Source organism: Myotis myotis, unplaced genomic scaffold (genome assembly GCF_014108235.1).
Source record: "Myotis myotis isolate mMyoMyo1 unplaced genomic scaffold, mMyoMyo1.p scaffold_m19_p_16, whole genome shotgun sequence".
Taxonomy (NCBI): domain Eukaryota; kingdom Metazoa; phylum Chordata; class Mammalia; order Chiroptera; family Vespertilionidae; genus Myotis; species Myotis myotis.
The window spans coordinates 45,934,510-45,961,961 of record NW_023416320.1 but is presented as its reverse complement, the minus strand read 5'-3'; the positions used below and the strand labels follow the sequence as shown (position 1 = coordinate 45,961,961).

At 42.0% G+C, this 27,452-nt stretch overlaps 1 protein-coding gene across 7 annotated transcripts in view; it reads left to right on the top strand.

Moving 5' to 3' along the window:
- UBE2V2 (ubiquitin conjugating enzyme E2 V2) overlaps window positions 1-27,452 on the top strand; it is a 62,077-nt gene that overhangs the window by 11,157 nt on the left and 23,468 nt on the right. For 4 of the 7 annotated variants that reach the window (XM_036338715.1, XM_036338717.1, XM_036338713.1 and 1 more), the window contains one exon: window positions 26,125-26,273. In XM_036338715.1, coding sequence (XP_036194608.1) covers window positions 26,125-26,273 — 149 coding nt within the window. Of the gene's footprint in view, window positions 1-18,919; window positions 18,961-19,570; window positions 19,606-26,124; window positions 26,274-26,593; window positions 26,722-27,452 lie in introns of those variants that run through there. The other 3 variants (XR_004972554.1, XM_036338718.1, XM_036338714.1) reach the window with 3 other exon arrangements.

Sequence of the window (27,452 nt, the reverse complement as noted above, 5' to 3'; positions counted from 1 at the left end):
AATACCTGAAATGGGTATTTGTTATATACCCAGTTTAATTGGTAGTATTTTTAAAAAGTATGTTTTTATTGATTTCAGAGAGGAAGGACAGACGGAGAGAGATGGAAACATCAATGATGAAAGGGAATCATTGATTGGAGGCCTCCTGCACGCCCCCCACTGAGCCTGCAACTGGGGCATGTGCCCTGACCAGGAACTGAACCGTGACCTCCTGGTTCATAGGTCAATGCTCAACTACTGAGCCATGATGGTGGGGCAGTAGTATTTTTTAATTTCTTAAAATAATGGTCTATCATATAGTTGATGCCATCTTAGATTTGATTAAAGACAGTATTTACAAATGTGTTAAAATATTCACTGAGGTGAATATATAATAGACATAATGTGTTTTCCCTCCTAAATAATTCACTGTACTTACTGAAAACCAGGACATTCTCTTACATTACAGTAATATAATTATCAAAATCAGGAAATTAACATTGATGCAGACTTTTATCTATAGGCCCTATTCAAAGTCCTCCAATTTTCTGATTGATGTCCTTTAAAGCAAAATACTAATACATTTTTTTTTTTCTAATACATGATCCATGGTTGCATTTGATTGTCCTGTTTTTCTGGTCTCCTTTAATTTGGATTCCTGTTGACTTTTAAATGACTTTATTAAATACTAGAGGCCCGATGAATGAAATTCGTCCAAGAGTAGGCCTTCCTTCCCCTGGCTGCCGGCACTGGCTTCTCTGGCACTCGGGCTTCCCTCTGGCCGCTGACCCCTGCTACAGCCCGCTGGTCGGTGGCCTGGGCCTCCCTCTGTAGGATGAGTGTGGAGCCTCCCGATTGATTGCCCTGCCGGCCGGTGGTCTGGGCTTCCCTCTGTGGGGCGATCATGGGCTGATGGCCAGGCCCCTGACCAATCACATCACACCCGCCTTGGCTGACCTGGTGCCAGTGGGTGTCATAGAGTAGTCTCAGATGGTCGTTCTGCTGTTTAGCCATTCGATCGATTTGCATAATATGATTTTATTATATAGGACTAGAGGCCCAGTGCATGAAATTTGTGCACTCAGTGGGGAGGTGCTCTCAGCCCGGCTTTCGCCCTCTCGCAATCTGGGAGCCCTTGGGGGATGTCAGGCCTAAGCTGGCAGTCGGACATCCTTAGCGCTGCCGCCGCTGCACTCACCAGCTGTGAGCCCGGCTTCTGGATGAGTGGCGCTCCCCCTGGTGGTCAGTGTGTGTCATAGTGGCCCATCGTTGGTTCAGCTGTTCAGTTGATTTGCATATTAGCCTTTTATTATATACTAGAGGCCTGGTGCACAAAAATTTGTGCACTCGGCGGGGTGGGGGGTGTTCCTCAGCCCGGCCTGCGCCCTCTCACAGTCTGGGACCCCTTGGGGGATGTCCACATGCTGGCTTAGGCCTGCTCCCCGAGGGATCGGGCCTAAGCTGGCAGTTAGACATCCCTCTATTAGCCCGGCAGCCCTCGGGGGATGTCCACTTACTAGCGGGAGCAGGCCTAAGCTGCAGTCGGACATCCTTAGCGCTGCTGAGGAGGCGGGAGAGGCTCCCGCCATAACTGCTGTGCTGGCAGCCATCAGCCTGGCTTGTGGCTGAGCAGAGCTCCCCCTGTGGGATTGCACTGACCACCAGGGGGCAGTCTGTCCCCTGGTGGTCAGTGTGTGTCATAGTGACCAGTCATTCCCAGTCGTTCTGCTGTTAGGGTCAATTTGCATATTACCCTTTTATTATATAGGATCGAGGCCTGGTGCACCGGTGGGGGCCGGCTAGTTTGCCCTGAAGGGTGTCCCGGATCAGGATGGGGGTCCCGCTGGGGTGCCTGGCCAGCCTGGGTGAGGGGCTGATTGCTGTTTGCAGGCTGGCCAAGCCCCCCAGCAGGGACCCTCACCCCATAGGGGTGTGGCCAACCTGGGTGAGGTGCTGAGGGCTGTTTTCAGGCTGCCCACACCTCCTTCAGGTGGGAGGGTCCCGCTGGGGTGCCTGGCCAGGCTAGGTGAGGGGCTGAGGGCCATTTTCAGGCTGGCCACAGCCGCGGGCTGGAAGCAGGTATCTGGGATTTATTTATCTTGTATAATTGAAACTTTGTAGCCTTGAGTGGAGCTCAGGGCAGACGGGAAGCTTGGCTTCCTCCATTGCCGGGGGCAACCCAAGCCTCCTGCTCACTCCAGCTCCATGGCTACCGCCATCTTAGTTGGGTTAATTTGCATATTTGCTCCTGATTGGCTGGTGGGTGTGGCTTGTGAGCGTGGCTTGTGGGTGTTGCAGAGGTATGGTCAATTTGCATGTTTCTCTATCATTAGATTAGGGGATTCTGTTTTCATATATGCATTCATCTGTTTTTTTTTAATTAATCTGTTGATTCCTGAACTGATTTCACATTATCTTTTTTTAATATATATATTTTTATTTCAGAGAGGGAGAAAGATCGACATATCAATGATGAGAGAGAATCATTGATTGGCTGCCACCTGCCTGCCCACACTGGGGATTAAGCCCGCAACCTGGGCTTATGCCCTTACCGGGAATTGAACTGTGATGTGGCTCAGAGGTCGAGGCTCAACCACTGAGCTATGCTGGCCGGGCTGATTTCACATTATCTTAATTAATTTCTTTGGCTGGTGATGATGATATCTAGGGAGTATCCCCTCTCTATTTTCTTTTTCTTTAACATTTTCTCCAAACTCTTGCCTCTTAGAAGACATCTTCCATAAGAATAGTCAAGTTCCAGGAATTTCAGTTTAAATGGGAAGGATCTGTACATTAATTTGTAGAGTACTTAACATCTTTGCAGTGTTTGGTAGCTAGATTGCCCTATTCATTTTCGTTTTGATGTTCTCCCTGACATCTTACATATTTTCACCCACTCTTTAACTTGATGGTTTCTGTTCTCTGTGGTGCTTTTGGAGAATTTCTTCTTCAAGGAGACCTTATTGTCCCTTCTCTTGAAGTGAATTCTTCTTTCTAGGAGCTCCCGTAATACTTCTTCACATTCCATTGTGCAGTAGTAATTTTCCTCTCTTAGATTGTAAACTTCTTGAAGGTAAACAAAGGTTCTAGTCCTCTTGGTAGTAAATGCCTAGTATAGTAATTGCCTCTAATAGTAGTCAAATGTTTATGGAGCAGAGGAATGAATGAATGTAAAAGTAAATGGGTGATAAAGTATAGGTCTCCCTATACTTTGCTGCTTAATATGTGTTCCTCTACATTGTGGTATTTACGTAAATTTCTCAGGAAAATAATCAGGAATTTGGGAATATAAGTATTCAAATAAAACAAAAATATTTGAATATTGAATTTCTGAAAAATTAGAAAAATATTACCTATGGAGAGCTCTTATATTACTAGGGGCCCAGTGCATGAATTTGTGCACCTTGAAAGGAACTGTGGGCCATGAGGCTGCGGTGGGCATAGGGGTGGGTCTCTGCCCATCCTCCGCGTCCCCGCCCAGCTCCTCCCACCACAGCCCCTGGTCCCCTGTCTGCTGGCAGCCCTGCTGCCGCTGCTCCCATGCGCTGACGGTGTCGGCCCTGCTCACACCTGATGGTGCATAGCGATTGGGGCCGGCGTCAGCAGCGAGTGCGAGTGGGGCCGGTGTCAGCAGTGGGTGCGAGTGGCAGCTGCTGCCTCGATCTCCCCTTAGGAGCAGGGGGAGGTGGAGAAGCCATATTAGGGGCGATTGGGGCTGGCAGCAGCCACTTGCACCTGCTGACGGTGCTAAGTGATCGGGACTGGCGCTGGGTGCTGGTAGCGGGTGTGAGTGCTGGGCGGGACCACAGCACGCGGGAGCAAAGAATTTTCGGTAACCACCAGAGGCTCGCCCTGATGACAGCGACTGGTGCCCTGCCTTGGTCTGGCACCCCCGCTCACTTGCTCCACCATCCCACTACAGCTGATACCCACCATGTTCCATGCCCTGCTGCCGATGCCCAACATGTTCTGCGTGTGCCCCCTGGTGGTCAGCGCACATTATAGCCACCAGTTGTTTGGTTGTTCTGCCGTTCGGTCTATTTGCATATTAGCCTTTTATTATATAGAATATTAACGTGAGTTTACTGCAAAAGCAGCAAGTAAGTCCCTATTTCTGGGACTTAAATTTTAAAACTTTATAGTGTTTTTGTTTATAAAGCAGATTTCAACAGTGACTACTTCTTGAAAAATATGTACTGTATTTTAAGTTGTACGTATTTGTATTCTCCCTAATCCCTCTCTACCCCTATAAATAAGGTATAAGGTGAGATATAGTATACAGTTCAGAAAGAGTGTTACATACCATGTTGGGAAATTTGGTTTTAGTTTTGACTTGGCTACCTACTAGTTTGCTGTGATTTTGATTGAGTTACTTTATGTCTTTGGTCTTTGTAAAATGTGGATATATATCTGTTCATCATACCTCAAAAGATTTTTCTTGTATTCAGATGGATGGCTATAGGAGAAAGTACTTTGAAAAAATATAAAATGATATATTATTTCCTTGGATAGGAATATTTTGCTTTGAACACAACCAGTATGTGATATATGAAAAGGTTTTTCTTAAGAGAATTCAGAACAGGATTTATTTTGTCACAGTTGTTCCTACAGTTGGTCAGAATGTATTTCTCATCCACATCAGATTTGCAGGGATTGGAGACGATTTAGCAGGAGCTAATAGGGAAGTAAAGTGGTTTCATGTGGAGGCAGTGGAGAATAATGACTAACAGATTGGGCTTTGAAATGTCAACCCTGACTCCCTACTCATTCTCCCTTATTAGATTGAACCTTATGAAATTAATATTTCTGTTAGTTAAAAAGATGTCTGAATATCAGCAGTTTCATTCCTAAGATTTAATTTGGTAATTTAAGCCTTTATTTTCTTACTTTGTGAAATGGTGATGCTAATAAATTATAAGGGCCCTAGTTGGTTTGGCTTAGTGGATACAGTGTCGGACTGAAAGGTCCCAGGTTTGATTCTGATCAAGGGCACATGCCCAGGTTGCGGACTCCATCGCCAGTAGGGGGTGTGCAGGAGGCAGCCGATCAGTGATATTCTCATCATTGATGTTTCTATCTCTCTCTCCCTCTCCCTTCCTCTCTGAAATAAATAAAAATATCTACACTAATAAAAGGGTAATATGCTAATTAGACTGGGTGACCTTCAGGACGTCCTTCCGGACAAATCCATGGTGGTGGGGCCAAGGCAGAGACAGTTAGGGGCGATCAGGCCAAGAGGGGAGGGCAGTTGGGGGCGAGCAGGCCGGCAGGCAGAGTGTTTAGGGGTGATCAAGCAGGCAGGCAGGTGAGCGGTTAGGAGCCAGCGGTCCCGGATTGCGAGAGGGATGTCCAACTGCTGGTTTAGGCCCAATCACACCAGCAGTCGGACATCCCCCGAGGGGTCCCAGATTGGAGAGGGCGCAGGCTGGACTGAGGGGGGTCCCTCCTCCTCCCCCCGTGCATGAATTTTGTGCACCGGGCCACTAGTGTTTAAATAATAAAACAAAAGTTATAAGGTGAGATTGAATGAAATACTTTTACTTGTAAAGCTCACAGAAAATGTCTGTCATAGAGGTGTTTAATAAATATGTTACTTTAACTAAGTAAGCTTGTTGGGGGTTTGACTGGAACTCAGTACTCCCAGAGTGGCGCAGGAACCAGAGAACTAAAATCACAGATGGGATTTTTCTTGAGTTCTATCTTAACAGCATAACCCAGCAGGTTTGTTGAACAGTGACAGAAACCCCTGTGCTCGAGAGAACTCTTCAGGGGGCAGATAAGCTAGCCACCCCGTAAGCCTGGTGTGAACCTGGAAGAGCCAGTCGTGTCACTGTACTGCACACGTGCCCCAGGCACTCTCTTCCTTAACTCGTCAGACACTTTGGGCATTTGGTTGAGGGGGAAGGAACCTGTAGCTGACCTCTGTTCATGAGGACCAGCTAAAGTAGGGTTGGAAAGCAAGTAAGACAAAAAAATGTATTCCATTGTTGCTACAGGTATTTTCCATTAATGTTTGAGTAGGTGATGAATTCACCTGGTTAAGGAATATAGGCGTACAATACCCCTGTCTCCCAATAAGGCTAATATTAGTCACAGGGAGCATTTTAAATGATACTTACTTATGGTTGACATAGAAATATGTTCATACGTGGGGAAAAGGAATTAATAAAATTATGAGTTACATGATTTCACTTTTGGGAAAAACACAGAAACTATTGTGATATGTGGAAAATAGTCTGAAAAGAAATACACTAAAATGTTAACCATAATTATTTCTGAATTTTTTGAGTTTTGTACATCCAGACTGTTAACTGGGTTCCACATTTCAAAACTATACTATAAGTTAAAATTGGAAAATTCTTATTTCTAATGAACACAGCATGGCAAGACTCATTTTAGTATTTATTTGGCAGTCTTTATTTCTGGCTTAATGGAATTAAAGGCAAATGATATCCTTCAGATTAAAAAGGAAGCATGTTTTCTAGGTGGCTTGCATTCAGTTTTGCTAGAGTGATTACTTTTGGTCTTATCTCTTATGAGTGGCGCTTCATTGTAATGTAAAGAGGAGACAAGGTGTTAGTGGGAAGCCTGGAGACTTGGGTTTTGCTTTGGCAACTAGCTAGTAGATAAGTGTCTGGGATTATCACCTAACTTCTGGTGAAAATTTTCTTCCAAAGTGTTTGGTGTCTGGATGATCTCTGAGATTTTTCTGAACTTAAAAATAGAATTAAAGGATTTCAACTAGAAAGGAGTGGGTATATATGGGCTATTTTCTTCCCTTTTAATGATGATCTGAGATTAAGGGATTAAAATATTTAATAGTATTAAAAAATAACACATATATACACAGATAAAGGACTAGCATGACTATAAGAAAAAATGCTCATCGGTCCAAGAAATCTAGAGAGCAGTTAACGTATACACTGCAATTTTAGTTGAGTAACATCCCTATTTTGTGTTTTTTCCTTCTTCACAGGCATTAGTGGTTGGTTGACATAAAACCAGAATGTTCTAGCCTTGAACTTTAAAAATATACTTCACTTGCCCTAATAGGTTTGGCTCAGTGGATAGAGCGTCAGCCTGTGGACTCAAGGGTCCCAGGTTCGATTCTGGTCAAGGGCATGTACCTTGGTTGCGGGCACATCCCCAGTAGGGGGTGTGCAGGAGGCAGCTGATGGATGTTTCTCTCTCATGGATGTTTCTAACTCTCTATCCCTCTCCCTTCCTCTCTGTAAAAAATCAATAAAATATATTTAAAAAAAATATAGTTCACTATTGGTTTTTGGTTTTGTCCAATACTTTAAAAACAAGTCTTAGGTGCTATAACTTTTTAAATGCTAACATTGCCAATAATTTATCCATTAATCTTAGAACTATTTTCCCAAAATGCTATATAGAAAGATGATGAAAAATTAAACAGTAACTAGGTTTATTCTGTGGCACTTAAGTAAAGAGAAGCAGTGATTATACATTGTTTACTTTGTAGTTTTGGATGCTCATAACAGCAGTGGCAGTCGGGGCTTGGATGTGCAGAAGGGCCACTCTAGCTAGGGCCACTGCCACCTAGGTTGGGGACTGTGTAACCTGCTCTCAGAACAATGAGACTTGTGCAGGGTGGCTGGGCCCTATTTGTTGTGGGGGCGCTATTGGTGCTAGCACTGTTGAAAGCTGCCAGACGCAGGAAATGAAGTAGCCCATATACCCACCCCTTTCTAGCTGGGGTGAGGGAGGATCTTCAAGCAGAAATCCTTCCACACTTCTGGAAAGCTCCACTGCTATACCAACAAGGAATACCCCATATGTGCCTTTCAGCCTTACAAGTGAATCTGCCAAAAGAAACCCATCTACAGCTACAGTTTCCCCAGTCTCAAAAAATGTGACCTGTCACCACCTTGAAACCCATAGCAACATCCAAAATGACAACACCAGGGGTCTCAACAAATAAGACTTCCACCACCTTAAAGTCATACCCAAAATAAGTGTTTCACAAAACACATCCCAAGATGTCAACATCCAAGATGACCACAATCCATAATAGTTCCGTGACATCTGTTTCTTCATCTGTAACAATCACAGCAACTATAAATTTTAAAGAAAATAAAGGATCAAAATTTGATGTTGGCAGCTCTGTTGGTAGTATTGCATTAACTCTGGGAATTTTCTTCTTTACATTGGATGCAAGTGTATTATTCAAGAAGAGGCATTTGGTATAGAACCAATGACAAATGTGATCCCATCATTTAAGGAAATCCAAAGACCCATTGCAAGAAGATTGATGCAACTCTATTTGTTTAAAACAGTATTTTCTATTTGAAATACTAAAACTAGGCCATGCATATACTGGTAGTGTACAATATTATATAAATACTAGAGGCTCGGTGCACAAATTTGTGCATGGGTGGGGTCTCTTGGCTTGGCCGGCTATCAGGGCCGATACGGGCCAACACCCAGTCCCAGTTGGACTGATTGGGGCAGCTGGCTGGGAGGGGAGAGGGGGGAAAGGACCCCAGGAGGTTGGCTTGGGAGCACACCGACCACCAGGGGGCAGCTCCTGCATTGAGTGTCTGCCCCTGGTGGTCAGTGCGCCTCATAGCTACTGGCCGGTCGTTCGGTAGTAAAGGTTGCTGAGGCTTTTATATATATAGATATTAAGAGTCCTCATAATTACGGTAAAAAGGGTTTGGTTTAGGTTTTTAATAAATATTTGGAGCATATAGTTAGTGCAATGGTTATATTCATTTTTAGAGCATACATAGTAAGACAAGTCCTGTCCTATTTTCTTGTGGCAGTGGTTACATAGGGCCAATAATTGGAAGACATCATTAAAGGGCTAGATGCCTCAGGAGTTTGTTTTTTTTTAATATATATTTCTTTATTGATTTCAGAGAGGAAGGGAGAAAGAGAGAGAGAGAGAAACATCAATGATGAGAAAGAACCATTGATAGGCTGCCTTCTGCACATCCCCTACTGGGGATCGAGTCTGCAACCCAGGCATGTGCCCTTGGCAGGAATCGAACCCGGGACCCTTCAGTCCACAGGCCAACGCTCTATACACTGAGCCAAGCCGGCCAGGGCAGCACTCAGGATGTTGATTGTGTTTGTTGTTCACACAGAGAACTTCAGTGCTATTCACAGCTGGATATATCCTAATTAGTAATGCCACATGGCAAAAATTTTATGAGTAAACCAGGTCTTACTCATAATTTTAGTTTAAGCATCTTTTCAGAGAGCATCAGTGTTTTTTTTTAATTTCTTTATTGATTAAGTTATTACATATGTGTCCTTATCCCCACATTAGAGCATCAGTGTTTTATGTTTTAAAGTTTACTACTTGGTTTAGAAACAAAATGTATGCCACCCTTCCCCTCCAGTCAGATAAATCCAGTAACAGTACCTGGACTTAGTCCTATTAGAGAGCCATTGGAGAGCCTGTATTTTTATTATTTTTTTAAAAAATTAATTCTTTATTGTTGAAAGTATTGCATATGTCTCCCTATTTCCCCCATTGACCTCCTCCAGGCTGCTCCCCTACCCCCCGCCCTACAGTCCATACCACCCTGCTGTCTGTGTCCATGGGCCATGCAAATATGCATACAAGGTCCTTGGTTGATTACCTCCCACCCACCCACCCTCAGAGATTCTACACTCTGTTTAATGTTTCCATGTCTCTGGATCCACTCTGTTCATCAGTTGTCACTTAGATTCCACATTTGAGTGCGATCATGTGATATTTGTCTTTCTCTGTCTGACTTATTTCACTTAGCATGATACTCTCCAGGTCCTTCATGCTGTCTCAGAGGGTTAGATATTATTCTTTTTTACTGCTACATAGTATTCTCTGGTATAAATGTACCACAGCTTTTTTATCCACTCATCTCCTGATGGGCACTTGGGCTGTTTCCAGATCTTAGCTATTATAAATAGTGCTGCTATGAACATAGGGGTGCATACATTCTTTGTGATTGGTATTTCGGGTTTCTAGGATATATTCCTAGAAGTGGGATCACTGGTTCAAATGGCAGTTCCATATTTAATTTTTTTGAGGACATTCCATACCGTTTTCCACAGTGGCCGCACCAGTCTATGCTCCCACCAGCAGTGTACTAGGGTCCCTTTTCTCCACATCCTTGCCGGCTCTTGTCATTCGTTGATTTGTTGATGGTAGCCATTCTGACAGGTGTGAGGTGATACCTTATTGTCATTTTAATTTGCATCTCTCATATGATTAGTGACTTTGAGCATTTTTCATATGTCTCTTGGCCATCTGTTTGTCCACTTTGGAGAAGTGTCTTATTTAGGTCCTTTGCCCATTTTTTAATTGGATTGTTTGTCTTCCTTCTGTTAAGTTGTATGAGTTCCTTATATATTTTGGACATTAATTCTTTATTGGATGTGTCATTGCCACATATGTTCTCCCATACAGTGGGCTCCAATTTTGTTTTGTTGATGGTTTCTTTTGCTGTGCAGAAGCTTTTTATTTTGATGTAGTCCATTTGTTTATTTTCTCCTTAGTTTCCTTTGCCCTAGGAGATGTATCTATAAACATATTGCTATGAGAGATGCCTGAGATTTTGCTACCTATGGTTTCTTCTAGGATTTTTATGGTTTCTCGACTTAAATTTAAGTCTTTTATCCATTTTGAGTTTATTTTTGTGTATGGTGTAAGTTGGTGGTCTAATTTAATTTTTTTGCATGTATCTGTCCAATTTTCCCAATACCATTTATTGAAAAGACTGTCTTGACTCCATTATATGCTCTTGCCTCCTTTGTCAAATACTAATTGAGCATAATGGCTTGGATTGATTTCTGGTGTCTCTGTTCTATTCCATTGATCTATATGCTTATTCTTGCACCAGTACCAGGCTGTTTTGATTAGGGTGGCTTTGTAGTATAACCTGGTCTCTGGCATTGTGATTCCTCCAACTTTGTTCTTTTTTCCAAGATTGCTGCAGCTACTTGGGTATTTTTTGGTTCCATATAAATTTTTGGAGTATTTGTTCTAGATCTCGGAAATATGCTGTTGGTTTTTAATAGGGATTGCATTGAATCTGTGAATTTCTTTGGGTAGTATGGACATTTTAATGATGTTGATTCATTGATGTTGATTTTACTAATTCATGAACACAGTATATTCTTCCACTTGTTTATATCTCCTTCTATCTCTTTTTTTTTCAGTGTCCTGTAATTTTCTGAATATAGGTCTTTTGCCTCCTTGGTTAAGTTTATTCCTAAGTACTTTAATTTTTTGTTGCAGTGGTCAATGGGATTGCTTGTTTAGTTTCTCTTTCTGAGAATTCATTATTGGTGTATAAAAAAGCCATCGATTTTTGGGTTTTGATTTTGTATCCTGCTACATTGCCAAATTCATTTATTAAATCTAGTAGTTTTTTGGTGGAGTGTTTAGGGTTTTCTATTTACAATATGTCATCTGCGAATAATGAGAGTTTTACTTTCTCCTTTCCAATTTGGATTCCTTTTATTTCTTCTCCTTGTCTGATTGCTGTGGCTGGGACTTTCAGTGCTATGTTGAATAAGAGTGGTGAAAGCAGACATCCCTGCCTTGTTCCTCTTCTTAGGGGAGATGGTTTTAGTTTTTGTCCATTGAGTATGATATTTACTGTGGGTTTGTCATATATGGCCTTTATCATGTTGAGATGTGCTCCTTCTATTCCCACTTTGCTGAAAATTTTCATCAAAAATCGGTGTTGGATTTTGTCGTATGCTTTTTCTATGTCTATTGATGTGATCATAGGATTTTTGTCTTATAATTTTTTTATGTGATGTATCACGTTTATTGATTTGCAAATATTATAGCAGCCTTGCATCCCTGGAATAAGTCCCACTTGGTCATGGTGTATGATCCTTTTAATAGATAGCTGGATCCGATTTGCTAATATTTATTCATAACTTTTTTTAAAGCTTCAATTGTTGATATGATTATATTTCCCTCCTGTGTAATTTCAGTAAATTGCAATGTGTAATATAATGTTTTAAAGACTTAGTTGTTATTTGTTAGTATTAAAGAAGTAGTTCTATTTTGATACTGTGAGACTATTGTAGAGATGTAGAGCAGCTTTTAATATCTAGAAATGTTTAATGTAGTGTTAACACACCTAAAAAAAAGTCTCTTTTGATTCATAGAGCAGCATTTAGAATTCTGTAGTCAGGACCATAGATTAATACTTTATCAACCAAAGGATTGTGGAGCTCCCCTCAACTACTTAACCTACAGGATAAAAATGCTGCATTTTTCTGCACTGTTGATTTTACTCAAAAATTTTGAAAACAGCATTTTTATGCTAAAACACCCTTTTGGAATAAATTCTTAGGAAGTTTTAAAACAGGAATTTTTAACAAAGTAAATTCCCTGCTTTCTTGTTTGGGTATTTTTAGTCCATTCTACTTCCTCCTTGCTGAAGAGGAGGCACTTGCAGATATACTATGTTAATGGAGAGAAAAGAGACAATATTATAGGGCCACCAAGATTACCTGACATATTTTAGAGTGTTTTCAATCTTACAATTTATATTCCAGCAGTCACAGTTAAGAGTCAGCTTTTCACAAAAGAGATATTTAGTCACACTAGATAGTATTTCTTTCATTTTTCAACTATAGGCCTGATGCACGAAATTCTTGCATAGGTAGGGTCCCTAGGCCTGGCTGGCAGGGCCAATTTGTGGGGCGACCGGTGTGGAGATCAGGGGAGCTCCTGCTGGCACCGCCTTGGCTGGCCCGGGGCCTGCGGGCTGGGGACAGCTCCTGTGTTGTGTGTCTGTCCCCTGGTGGTCAATGCACGTCACAGCAGTCGGTCGTTCCACTAGTCACTCTGCCATTCTATCGATTTGCATATTAGGCTTTTATATAGGACTAGAGGCCCGGTGCACAAAAATTTGTGCACTGGCGGGGGGTGGTGTCCCTCAGCCCAACCTGTGCCCTCTCACAGTCTGGAACCCCTTGGAAGATAACCACCTGCTGGCTTAGGCCCACTCCCAGGGTCGCAGATGGCAGGCCCAGATGGCAGCAGGGTGAGCGGCGGATTGCGCTGTCCTGCTCCGCCTGCAGTATGCAAATTTAACAGCCATCATTGTTGGGTTAATTTGCATACTCTTCTGATTGGCTGATGGGCTTAGCAAAGGTACGGTCAATTAGCATCTTTGTCTTTTATTAGTGTAGATTACTGTTTACAGTCAGTACTATTTTGTATTAATTTCAGATGTAGAGTGTAGTGGTTAGACCTGTGGTTGGCAAACTCATTAGTCAACAGAGCCAAATATCAACAGTACAATGATTGAAATTTCTTTTGAGAGCCAAATTTTTTAAACTCAAACTATATAGGTAGGTACATTGTTACTAACTTAATTAGGGTACTCCTCAGGCTTAGGAAGAGCCACACTCAAGGGGCCGAAGAGCCGCATGTGGCTTGTGAGCCACAGTTTGCTGACCACGGGGTTAGACAGTCATATACTTTACAAATGGTCTTCCCACTGTATTTCCCGTACTCACCTGGCAACATACATCCTATATAATAAAAGGCTAATATGAAAATTGTCCCCTCAACTGAGAGTTCGACCAGGGGGCGGGGCTGGCTGTCCAACCATCCGGGGCTTCTCCCCCCTGCTGGTCCCACTCCTGATTGGGCCTCTCCACCCCGATCAGGGGTGGGGCCAGTCAGCCATCCACCCATGGCCCCTCCCCTGGCTGGCCCTGCCCCAATCATCCCTGATCGGGCAGGCCAGCTGGACCCCACCTGTGCACAAATTTGTGCACTGGGCCTCTCATAGTTATAATATCACTAGAGACCTGATGCATGAATTTCATGCAAGAGTAGGCCTTCCTTCCCCCGGCTGATGGCACCAGCTTCCCTCCAGGACCTGGGCTTCCTTCCGGCCGCTGGGACCAAGGACCCGGACTTCCCTTGCTGAGGGAGGCCCAGGCTGTATCCCGCGGTTGGTGGCCTGGGCCTCCCTCTTTGGGTGATCATGGAGCCCCCCGATTAATTGCCCCCCTCCAGCCGGTGGCCTGGACCTCCCTCTGAAGGGTGATGGCTGGGCCCCCAATCAATCGCATCGCACCCTCCTATGGCACCAGTGGGTGCCATAGCGTGGTCCCAGATGGTCGTCCGGATGGTCATCCTACTATTTGGCCATTCAGTCGATTTGCATATTATGCTTTTATTATATAGGATAGGATTGATTATATTCCCTATGCTGTACTTTCCATCCTGTTACTATTTTGTAAGTACCAATTTGTACTTCTTAATCCCTTTACCTTTTCCACCAAGTCTTTCAACACCTACCTACTCTGGCAACTGCCAGTCTGTCCTCTGTAGCTATAAGTCTATTTCAGTTTTGTTTGTTTGTTTATTTTGGTCATTAGATCCCACAGTTAAGTGAAATATGGTATTTTTTTCTCTGACTGACTTCACTTAGCATAATATACTCTAGGTCAAGCATGTCAAACTCCCAGCCCACAACGAATATTTTTGTGGCCCAGCCAATATAACGGTATGTAAGAAACATTTTAATAAAAATTTCATAACTAGCCCTAACCCATTTGGCTCAGTGGATAGAGCACCGGCCTGTGGACTGAAGGGTCCCAGGTTCATTTCTGGTCAAGGGCATGTACATCACCAGTTGGGAGTGTGCAGGAGGCAGCTCATCGATGTTTCTCATTGATGTTTCTAACTCGATCCCTCTCCCTTCCTCTCTGTAAAAAAATCAATAAAATGTATTTTAAAAAATTTCGTAATTTTTACATTATCCTGTTACATAATTATTAATAACGAGCTACAGTGTTCGCTAATAACATTATTATAATCATGTTGAATTTATTTCCCTTACGTGCCTTACCATTTCTCTCCACTAATACTAGTAGCGAATATTTTAGGAGCCAATTGCCACATCATTAGTCTTGTACTGACTTGTTGGGTGTGCACAACAGGAAATATTTCGCTTTACGAGAGCAAGAAAAATAGGTTTATTTGCATTACACTTATTTGTGCAGTTATTCAGTGTCTGGTAACTTAGTGTTCAAGAAAAATATATTAATATTTATTAAAATGTTCTATTATTTTAAGTTTAACGATGACTCATTTAGGTCAGCCCTTTGTATTCAGCATGTCTCTATTGAAATAAATCTACATTTCTATGAAAATTGAAGCTTCTGTTTTTTTGTGGCCCACATAAACTTAAACCTTGTTTATTTGGCCTATGTTAGCCTTTGAGTTTGACATGCTTGCTCTAGATCCATCCATGCTGTCACACATGATAAGATTTCATTCTTTTCTATGCCAAGTAATACTCCATTGTGTATATATGTATGTATCACAGCCTTTTTTTTTAGTTTATTTTTTATTGTTGACAGTATTACAGTGTCCCCAGTTATCCCCACACTGCCCCACTCCATCCAGCTCTTGTCCACCCCAGGCCATCATAACACTATTGTCTGTGCCCATGGGCATATATGCATATGAGTTCTTTGTTTAATCTCTTCTTGTCTCCCCCACTCCTTCTCCTCTGAGATCTGTCAGTCTGTTCCATGCATCCATGCCTATGGACCTATTTTGTTTCTGTGTATCAGTTGTTAATTTTCCTCTTTCATTCATGATTTTATTTATTTGTGTCTATTTTTTCTTGATGAGTCTGGTTACAAGTTTATAAATCTTGTTTATCTTTTCAAAAAACCAGCTCTTAATTCCATTAATATTTTGTATTTTTTTAGAGTCTGTTTTTTTTTAATATATATTTTATTGATTTTTTACAGAGAGGAAGGGAGAGAGATAGAGAGTTAGAAACATCGATGAGAGAGAAACATCGATCAGCTGCCTCCTGCACATCTCCCACTGGGGATGTGCCTGCAACCCAGGCACATGCCCTCGACCGGAATTGAACCCGGGACCCTTCGGTCCGCAGGCCGACGCTCTATCCACCGAGCCAAACCGGTTTTGGCTAGAGTCTGTTTTGTTTATCTTTGCTCTGGTTTTTATTATTTTGTTCCTTCTTCTCATCTTGGGCTTAGTTTGGTATTCTTTTTCTTTTTCATTTAGGTGTAAGGTTAGATGGTTCATTTTAGTGTTTTGTTGTTTCTTGAGGCAGGCCTGCATTGCTATTAATTTTCCTCTTAGGACTGCTTTCTCTGTGTCCCATAGATTTTGGGTTGTATTTTTATTTTCATTTGTCTCAGGGTTTCTCTTGCTTTCTTCCTGATCTCATTGTTAACCATTCATTGTTACTAATGTTATTTAGCCTACATGTGTTTGTGTGTTTTTCAGTATTTTTCCTAGAAATTGATTTCTCATTTCATACCATTGTGGTTGGAGAAGATGCTTGATATGATTTCAGTTTTTTCAAATTTATTGAGACTTGGTTTGTGGTCTAATATGTGGTCTGTCCTGGAAGGTGTTCCATGTACATTTGAAAAATGAATATTCTTCTGCTTTGGGTGAAATGCTCTGAAGATACCAATTAAATTTATATGATCCAGTGTGTCCTCTAAGGCTGCTGTGTACTTGTTGATTTTCTGTTTGGAAGATCTATCCATTGATGTTAATGGGGTATTAAAATCTGCTACTATGACTGTTAATGTCAGTTTCTCCCTTTAGGTTCATCAATATTTGCTTTACATATTTAGGTGCTACTGTATTGAGTGCATAAATGTTTACAAGGTTTATATTCTCTAGTTGGAATGATACCTTTATCTTAGAAATGTCCTTCATTGTCTCTTATTATTATTGCCTCTGTTTTAAAGTCTATTTTGTCTGATATAAGTATTGCTACCCCAGCTTTCTTTAAATTTATTTTTATTTGCATGAAATATCTTGTTTTTTTTATCCCTTTACTTTTCATCTGTGTGTGTCTTTTGTTCTAGGCGGGCCTCTTGTACACAGTCTTATTTATTTATTTTGTAAAATTTTCTTTGTTTATATTTTTATATTTACTTTTTTGTTTTTAGTCTTGTTTATTTTATTCATTCAGCTACCCTATATCTTATTTTTTCATTGGAGCACTTAACCCATTTACTTTTAAAGTGATTATTGATAGGTCCATAGTTATTGACATTTTATTATTTTCTTTTTTATTATTATGTTTGCTTTTTTAAAAAATATATTTTTATTTCAGAGAGGAAGGGAGAGGGAGAGAGAGATAGAAACATCAATGATGAGAGAGTATCATTGATCAGCTGCCTCCTGCACACCCCCTGCTAGGGATCAAGCCCGCAATCTTGGCATGTGCCCTTGACTGGAATCAAACCTGGGACCCTTCAGTCCACAGGCCAACGCTCTATCCACTGAGCCAAATCAGCCAGAGCTGCTTTTTTTTTTAAATCCTCACCTTAGGATAATTTTTCCATTGATTTCTAGTGAGAGTGGAAGGGACAGGAGGAGGGAGAGAGAGAAACACCCATGTGAGAGAGACACATCAATTGGTTGCCTCCTGAATGCAGCCCCACTGGTGTTGGAACCTGCAACCAAGATACATGCCCTTGACTGGAATTGAACTTGTGACCCTTTGGTCCACGGGATGATACTCTAACCAGGACAGGAGCACAAAGCCAGGGCTATGTTTACATTTCTTTATTCTTCATCTTAAAGAAGTTTCTTTTATATTTTATGTAATACTGGCTTGGTAGTGATGGCCTCCTTCAGCTTTTTGTCTGTGAATTTATTTTTATTCATTTTTTCTTCCATTTTATATGGTTGCCTGGCTGGGTAGAGTAGTCTTTGTTGTAGGGCCTTGCTTTTCATCACTTTGAATATTTCTTGCCAAACTTTTCTGGTCTGAAATGTTTCTGATGACAAATGAGCTGATAGTCTTATGGAACCCCTTGTAGATAACTGTCTTTCTGTTGCTACTTAAAAAAATTTTTTTTAAATTGATTTCAGAGAGAAAGGGAAAGAGAGAGATAGAAACACTAATTATGAGACAGAATCATTGATCGGCTGCTTCCCACACTCCCCCCACTGGGGATCGAGCCTGAAACCTGGGCATGTGCCCTGACTGGGAATCGAATCGTGACCTCCTGGTTCATGGGTCGTTGCTCAACCACTGAGCAATACTGGCCAGGCTGTTGCTGCTTTTAAGATTCTCTTTGTCTTTAACATTTAGTATTTTAATTATGATGTGTCTTGGTGTAGCCCTCTTGTTTGGGACTGTCTTTGCTTTCTGGACTGTGTGTCTTTTTCCTTTGCCAGGTTAGAGAAGTTGTCAGTCATTATTTCTTCAAATAGGTTCTCAGTCCTTAGCTGTTTCTCTTCTTCTCTTACCCCTATGACATGGATGTTGTTATGCTTGATGTTGTCACAGAGGTCCTTTAAAAAAAAACTGATCTTAGAGAAGAAAGGGGGAGGGTGGAGAGAGAGAGGGAGAGGGGGAGGGAGGGAGAGAGAGAGAGAGAGAGAGAGAGAGAGAGAGAGAGAGAGAGAGAGAGAGAGAGATTGATGAGAGAGAGAAACATTGATCAGTTGCCTAGGTATGTGTCCTGACTAGGAATCAAACCTGTAACCTTGCAGTGTATGGGACCATGCTCCCACCAACTAAGCCACACTGGCCAGGCTACTAGAGGTCCTTTAAACCAGTGGTCGCCAACCAGATGATCCGTGAGGTCCGAAAGGTTGGTGACCGCTGGTTTAAGGAGACCTTTGGAACAGTGGTCACCAACCAGTGGTCGGTGAGGTCTGAAAGATTGGTGACTGCTGCTTTAAACTATCCTTATTTAAAAAAAAATCTTTTTCTTTTTACTGCTCTGATTGGTGTTTTCTGCTACTTTGTCTTTGAAATTGCTGATTCAAATCTAAGCTTCATCTAACTTGGTGCTGATTCCTTGTAGTGTATTCTTTCTTCATTTCAGACTAGTTCTTTCTTAAAGGTTTTTATGTCCTTTATTTTGCTTACTGTTTCTTTGGGTAAGTTCTCACTGAGTTTATTCATTCTCCCCTAGGTTCCTTAAGTATCCTTGTAACCATTGGTTTGAACTCTCTATTTGGTAGGTTGCTTATCTTCATTTTATTTAACGTTTTCTGCAGATTTCTGCTGTCCTTTCATTTGGGGAATGTTTCTTTGTCTCTCCATTTTGACTGCCTGTCTGTATTAAGATCTGTCTCCCAGTTTTGGTATGGTTGCCTTATGTAGTAGCTGACTTGTGGGCTCATTAGTGCAGTCTCTTTTATCACCTGACCTAGGTGATCCAGGAATATCTTCTGTGTGGGTTTATGAGGCTTTTTTTTTTTTTTAAGAGAGAGGAAGAAGGAGAGAGAGAAAGAAACATTGATGTGAGAGAAAAACATCAATCGGTTGCCTCCTGTGTGTATCCTGACGAGGGATTAGACTGCAGCCTGGTTATGTGCCCTGACCAAAAATCAAGCCCTCCACACCTTGGTGTACAGGACAATGCTCCAAACAAATGAGCCCCACCTGCCGGGGCTGTAGTTGAGTCCTTTTAAAAAATATTTTTTATTAGTCTCCCGATCCGGGCACAATGAAAGAAAATTAATTAGAAGAAATACTTTAATATTGCTATTTGCTCTTTCTCTATAATAGAAGTGTCGACCAAATTCACAATCGACAATGACAGATTGAAACGTGTGCGATTGGCGCCAGCGAGAGCTTTATATGTATCACACATGTGCAAGTAAACTTAGCTTTTTATATATATACTAGAGGCCCGGTGCACAAAAATTTGTGCACTCGGGGGGGGGGGGACCCTCAGCCTGGCCTGTGCCCTCTTGCAGTCTGGGACCCCTCAGGAGATAACGCCCTGCTGGCTTAGGCCTGCTCCTGGGTGGCAGAGGGCAGGCCCAATCCCTAGGTGCAGCCCCTGGTCGGGCTCAGAGCAGGGCCGATTGGGGAGTTGGGGCGCCGCCCCCTGTCATGCACAGAGCAGGGCGGATCGAGAGGTTGCGATGCCACCCTCAGTCACGCTCAGGGTAGGGCCGATTGGGGGGTTGGGGCACCGCTCTCTGTCACACTCAAGGCAGGGTCGATGGGGAGGTTGAAGCGCCACCCCCTGTCACGCACAGAGCAGGGCCAATCAGGGGGTTGGGGCGCTGCCCCCCGTCATGCACAGAGCAGGGCCCATCATGGGGGTTGGGGCTCCTTACCCTGTTATGCACAGAGCAGGGTCGATCAGCGGGTTGGGGCTCCTTACCCTGTTACGCACAGAGCAGGGCCCACCAGGGGTGTTGGGGAGCTCCCCCGTCATGCACAGTGCAGGGCCCATCAGGGGGTTGAGGAGCTCCCCCCTGTCATTTACAGAGTAGGGCCAATAGGGGAGTTGGGGCACTGCCCCCTGTCACACACAGAGCAGGGCAGATCAGGGGGTTGGGGCGCCGCCCTCTATCACCCACAGAGCAGGGCAGATCAGGGGGTTGGGGCGCCGCCCTCTATCACCCACAGAGCAGGGCAGATCAGGGGGTTGGGGCGCCGCCCTCTATCACCCACAGAGCAGGGCTGATCAGGAGGTTGGGGCGCCTTCCCCTGTCACGAACAGAGCAGGGTGGATAGGGAGGTTGTGGCCCCGCCCCCATCACACACACAGCCGCAGGGCGATCAGGGGGTTTGGGCGCTGCCCCCTGTCACACTGATCCTGGTGCCGGGAGGCCTCTCAGCTCTGTTGATCCCGGTGCTGGGAGGCATATTACCCTTTTACTATATAGGATAGAGGCCTGGTGCATGGGTGGGGCTGGCTGGTTTGCCCTGAAGGGTGTCCTGGATCAGGGTGGGGGTCCCCACTGGGGTGCCTGGCCAGCCTGGGTGAGGGGATGATGACTGTTTGCAGCTGGTCACACACCCTTCAGGGTGGGGGTCTCCACTGGGGTGCCTGGCCAGTCTGCGTGAGGGGCTGAAGGCTGAAGCTCCCAACTGCTCCTTTTTTTCTTTCTTTTTTTATTCTGGGCCAGCTTTAGCTCTGGCTCCAGCTCTGAGTCCTCTGCTGCTGAAAGCAGGTATCTGGTTTGTTTGGGTTCTATAATGGAAACAATGTATAACTCCAGCTCTGAGATCCCGGGCTCGCTGAAAGCAGGTTTCTGGGGTTTTGTTTAGCTTCTATATTTGTTACAATGTTTCAAACTGCAGGCTCAGAGGCCGGTAAGGCAGGCGGGGAACATTGGTTTCCTCTGTCACTGAAGCAAGCAAGCCTCATGTTAGTTTCAAGCTGCCTGGCTGCCGGCCGCCATCTTGGCTGGCAGTTAATTTGCATATCACCCTAATTAGCCAATGGGAAGGGTAGCGGTTGTACGCTAATTACCATGTTTCTCTTTTATTAGATAGGATAGAATAAACTTGCTTAATTAGACCTGCTTTCTGATTTAGCTAAACTTTTTCCCGCTCAGTGAAGCACCCCAACTTCTCAGGTAAATGTCAGCAACACAGCAGTAAATATCAACACGAAGCAGATTATTATTGTAGATCATGTAGGGATAACAAAGGGTAAAATATTTAACTGTAGCAGTGTTTGACTAAATTCTGTGCTGTGAGAAAACCTGAAGTCATTTTCAAGGTCCACCATTTCTTCTTTTCAGTCAGGTCAAATTTCTAAGCTTTCTAAATCTCCATTTTCTGGCTAATGAAAAGAAAATAGGATTCTACTGAGTCTCCTATCTACCTACTCCAGGACTTCTGTGAGGATCAAATGAGATGAGGCACATGAAAATGCTTCACAAACGTTTGGTTAAATTGTAAAATGTTTGCACCTGGTTATAAAGCAAGTTGAGTTCCTGGGCTGAAGAAACTCCAAGGAGGCTAGTTGCTAGGGAGCGGAAGCTGGGTGTTGCTATGTGACGTCATTACCTGGCACCTACACCAGTGCTGGGTCTGAGGCCACTCAGCAGAAATCTCTGTGCTCCAAGCCCAGTCACCACCCGCCATGTGCTTGCAGACTTTTGTGGTGGGTTGTCATCTCGGATTCGTTAGGGTGGGACCGATGACTGTATTATGGCCAATTGATGTGGTAGAGTTCGTCAGACCAAGATTTCACTGTGAGTAGGGAGGACTGTGCATTGTAGGACTCCGCTATCTTTGGGCGTGCAAGAGAGAAATAGCCCCTACCCCAGAGCCACGTAAGTCAGTCTCTGACACCTCCTGTATATGCCCAGACTTTGTCAAGATCCGTTCTGGAAAGTGCACCCCAGGTTCAGGCAGCTGACTCCTCTGTAGTAAGCATGGTAGAGTGAGCAACAGGTAGGTGGGTGGAGCCAATGAATCCCCCCAAGCTGATGCTGTATGAAAGGGAGTGATCGACCCAGGAAATATGGTATCTGTGGGCTTGTGGTGAGGGACTCCCTGGAGCTACTCAACTCAGTCTCTCCTCTCGACCTCTATCTGCTTTGAGCCATTCTTTGACACAGCCCAGGGTGAGTGGCTGTGAATGAGATTTTGTGGCCATCTAAGGGGCCTGCCTGGGTTTTTAGCAGAGTCCCATTTCCCCCTCGCACACAGAATTTCTGATTTTCACAGCCAAATATTATGTGGGCTCCTTTTCCAGCTCTGGTGCCCTTGGTTGGGGAGCCCAGCATGGGGTTGAGACCTCTTGCTTCTCTCAGGGGACTTTTTTAGCTGAACTATCCCTCCGGGTTCTCAACTGCTACATGTGGGTGCAGCTCCAGCCCTTGTCTCTTCACCCTTCCTACTAGTCTCGATGTGGCTTCTTGTGAAAATCCTTGGTTATAAGACTCCTGTTTAGTCTTCAGTTGGTTACTCAGGTTGACTGTTTTATAATTTAGTTGTAATTCCAGTTGTAATTCCTGGGAGGAAGTATGTGTAACTTCCACTTACTCCACCGCCATCTTGGATGCCCTGACAGTATTTCTGTCTTGGATTTATCAAAATAAATCACACCAATTGTTTTAGTATGAAGATGTCCTAATAAACATGCAACTACAATTAATAGGTTAGTAAGTTACATTTAATTATGTAACTTTTGTGATCAGTTTTTGGTTTACAGAGAATATCATATATCAAGAATTTTGATACAAAAAGATAATTTCTCACCTTAAGCCCCTCAAAAAAAAAAAGATAATTTCTACTTACTGTATTATGACCACTTGATGTGATCGATATGGGCAATCCAGATGTATATTAGGCAGAATCCAGTGAATGATTTAAAAATTTCCTTGGATAATCCATAAAATCAATAATTAAAATACAGATAAGTGAGAGTTGCAATATATGATAGAGATGATGTACTTTTCAGAAAAAAAAACCCTCTCTTTTTATTATAATGACCTGCTTTTGGTATTTCATTATTACTAAGATCTATTTTTAGAATAAAATTTTGTCCTCTATGAAAATAAGAAATTAGAATTATTCTTGGGTAATGACTTCATAATGGTAAGTGTAATCAAGCTTGTTTAAGATTACTTTAAAAAGCATTTTAGTAGCAATATGTTGTGAAGATCATAACTATAGCTATGGGAAAACAGCAGTTGTCTCAATTATGTTATTAGAAACTTAGAGGTTAGGGTAAAATTACCCAGGAGTTGCCCTACAGGCTTGTACAAAAAGCTTTTATTCTCGCACCATTTATATGGAGTTAAGTAGAAGTTATATGTAATTCTACCTAGTATGGACACTAAAATGACTGTAGCCTAGGGGGTAACGTGGGGATAAGGACACATATGTAATAACTTAATCAATAAAAAAATAAATGACCGTAGCTGTGATTTATTGCTTCAAGTGGATTACCTCATTTAATTTTCACAATGACTCTGTTAGGTAGGAACTGTTGTTATCTCACTTTTATAGCTGAGATAACTGCTGAGGTCACTTGTCAAGTGGGCGGAAGAACTGGGAGCCGGACCCGGGCTGTCTGACTCCTAGATCGGTGCCATGATATGCTGCTTGTGTAGCTTGTAGTACGATGTAACTTAAGGGCTAAAAGAGTGACTGTGGTCTAGAAACTGGAAGGTCACATAACTTCTTTTTTAATTTAATTTTATTTTTTTAAAATATATTTTATTGATTTTTTTACAGAGAGGAAAGGAGAGGGATAGAGAGTTAGAAACATCGATGAGAGAGAAACATCGATCAGCTGCCTCCTGCACACCTCCTACTAGGGATGTGCCCGCAACCAAGGCACATGCCCTTGACCGGAATCGAACCTGGGACGTTTCAGTCCACAGGCCGACGCTCTATCCACTGAGCCAAACCAGTTAGGGCTATTTTATTTTTAAATTTCTTTATTAAGGTATTACATATGTGTCCTCATTCTCCCATTGCCCCCCTATACTCCCACTCATGCCCTCACCCCCCCCTGTTGTCTGTGTCCATTGGTTAGGCTTATAATCAGTGGTTCTCAACCTTCTGGCCCTTTAAATACAGTTCCTCATGTTGTGACCCAACCATAAAATTATTTTTGTTGCTACTTCATAACTGTAATGTTGCTACTGTGATGAATCGTAATGTAAATATCTGATATGCAGGATGGTCTTAGGCGACCCCTGTGAAAGGGTCGTTCGACCGCCAAAGGGGTTGCGGCCCACAGGTTGAGAACCACTGGCTTATATGCATGCATACAAATATTTTGGTTGATCTCTCCTCCTTACCCCACCCTCCCCTACCTTCCCTCTGAGGTTTGATGGTCTGATCAATGCTTCTCTGTCACATAACTTCTTTAAACTTGAGTTTCTGCAACTGTAGAATGGATGCTTTTAGTAGTAAATGGGATACTTCGTTTAAAATATCATACAGTGTATGCTAAACAAATGGTTATTAATAATCACGGTAGTTATGATAATGATTACTTTTGTTTTTGTGATTTATCACAGCTCCATATCTCTGTGGCCCAAGGTTTTCAAGATTTTTTATGAAGCACAAAACATAAAGTGGCTAGTGTTTTTGTTTTAAGTTACAGTACTTACTAGCTTTTTGTTATATGTCGAAGTATTACTATGAATTAGTAAGAGAAAGATATTTTGATTTCAGCAAGAGACAGAAGTTATACAAAATCACTTCTTTCTTTGTGCTTCATAATTGCTTGTATGTGTGTGCATGAGAGAGTGAGAGTGTGTGAGTTTGTGCTCCTGCCTGAGCCATAGAAAAGATTTCTTCAGGACTTGTGCAATGGGGCTGGAGGGTGTTTCATGTTAGATGCTGTTGTGAACAGAGAAAACCATAGGGTCCATTTTTTTTGGAGGGGTTAGGCCAGTACTCCTAGGAAAGTTTGTGATAAATTGGAAGAATCAGGGTTTGATTCCAGGGATTAGAAGTTAAAATGATGGCAAAGACCAGGTTTAGTGAAAATGAGGGAGTGGGAAACTGAAAGGCTAGGAGAGTCTCAGCGGTTCTCAACCTGTGGGTCACGAACAATGAAAATACATCCTTCATATCAGATATTTACATTACGATTCATAACAGCAGCAAAATTACAGTTATGAAGTAGCAACGAAAATAATTTTATGGTTGGGGGTCACCACAACATGAGGAACTGTATTAAGGGGTCGTGGCATTAGGAAGGTTGAGAACCACTGGAGGTAGAGAGGAAGATATTTGTTAAGATTTCAGAAATTTGTAAGGAGTGATGGAGTTAAAGGCTAGAGAACTGGAGGTATGAAAAAGGTTTGTAGATTGTGTAAATTTGCCAGGGTTTGGGCAAAGAGGTGAAGGGCATGTTGTAGGAAATTGCTATGTCCATAAGGAAATGAGCTGGGAGAATAGGACCCATTGATTAGGGATGAGGACAGGAAAGAAACTAACTGGGGACCATGGGTGGGGCTGCTTTAGCATTCTAGAAAACAGTACCTCTTAGTACATTTTAAAAGATGGGCATTATTCTTTCAAAATCATTAGAGAAGAATCTGTATTAATAAAATCAAACTTTTGTGAACTTTCTGGTCATGTTCATTTTCTTGGCTAGGAATAAAAACTCAATTTATAATGATTTTTGATGATTAATTTATGTCAGTATGAAATTGATTAATTAGAAGTTTATATACATGTTCTGTACAATTAATATTGGTGCAGTGCTTTCTTTAGCGTTTTCATTTTGCGAGGTTATTAGATTCAAAATTTTCTGGAGCAGAATGTGTTTTCAGAGGAAATTTTACTTTTTGGGGAAATAATTTATAAAAGTTAATTTGGAAAATGCTGAAATTGAATATGTGTAGCTCTTAAAATTGTGAACTTTTTGCATTTACATTGACATTCTTTTGTATAGGAGTTAAAGTTCCTCGTAATTTTCGCTTGTTGGAAGAACTTGAAGAAGGACAAAAAGGAGTAGGCGATGGTACGGTTAGCTGGGGCCTTGAAGATGATGAAGATATGACACTTACAAGGTGGACAGGCATGATTATTGGGCCACCAAGGGTCAGTGCTATAAATTATATATTTTTATTGATATTTATATCCATTTTACAGTAAGCATTTTGCAATATATTAAAATAAATAATTATGATAAATTCTAACTGAAACAATTACTCCCTTTTTATTTTGTATACATTTACTGATGCTACCATTGTGCACAATATGATACTTGATTTTCTGGAGAATTGGGGGGAAAAGATTGATATAGTCATTGCCAGCAAAGTGTTTGCAGTTTAGTAGAGAAGAAAAAATAAATGTAAATGACAGACTCTAAATATGGCAGAGAAAGATCACTATGGGACTTTAGAATATGTTTCTTCTAGCTGGAATAATTGAGGAAGGCTGAACAGTGGAGGAAGTTGCCTTTGGAATGAGCCTTAAAGAACTGACTAGTAGGATTTCAGAAGGTGGTGATGGGGATGGAGAACATTCCAGATAGAGAGGAGAAAAGGTGAGGAAATGGAGGGGTTATTTGGGAAGAGCAAACACTGTGTTTTGACATAATATATTACTAACTCACTGTGTGTAACCAATAATTTCTAAATTGGTTTCTTTTGAGAGCACGTTGCTATTTGCTTTGTGATATTTGACTTGCCATGTAAATGTGTAGGCCTCAGTTTCTTCATTTATAGAATATATTGAAAAGTCTGTGATTCTTGAATATTTTCTTGCGATGTTGGAAGCAGGCCCATTGTTTTTTATTCTTAGGTCTTTCTAAAGTTTGTGAAGTTTTATTTTTACTCAAAATATTTTCAGTTTGGGAATTTTTTTTCTACTTTGCGTTTCTTACTCAAAGGTCCTATTTATTGCACTCCCTGCAGTGAATCTTTGAAATATGTATTGTATAATGTTTTGACTTGCTGAAAAAAACACAAATTTGAAGTTTTTTTTCCTCACTCTGGTTTTGTATAGTGTTTGCTACCTTGTTAACTGAACATTTCACGTATTTTCCTGTTGGGTAGAATTTAAATTTCCTGTTGATTATTGTAAAAGAAAACCGGATCAGGTAATTAGCAATGTTAAATTTAAAGAATTAATTAATGAATGTTTTATATTTTCTGGTATTCTTTTGCAAAATTTATATATACTACTAAACTAACAAATGCCCCCTCCCCCCATTTTTTCCATAAGACTTATGAAGAAGGAAATATAATACTGGTGATTAGAATTTTTTATGTGTTT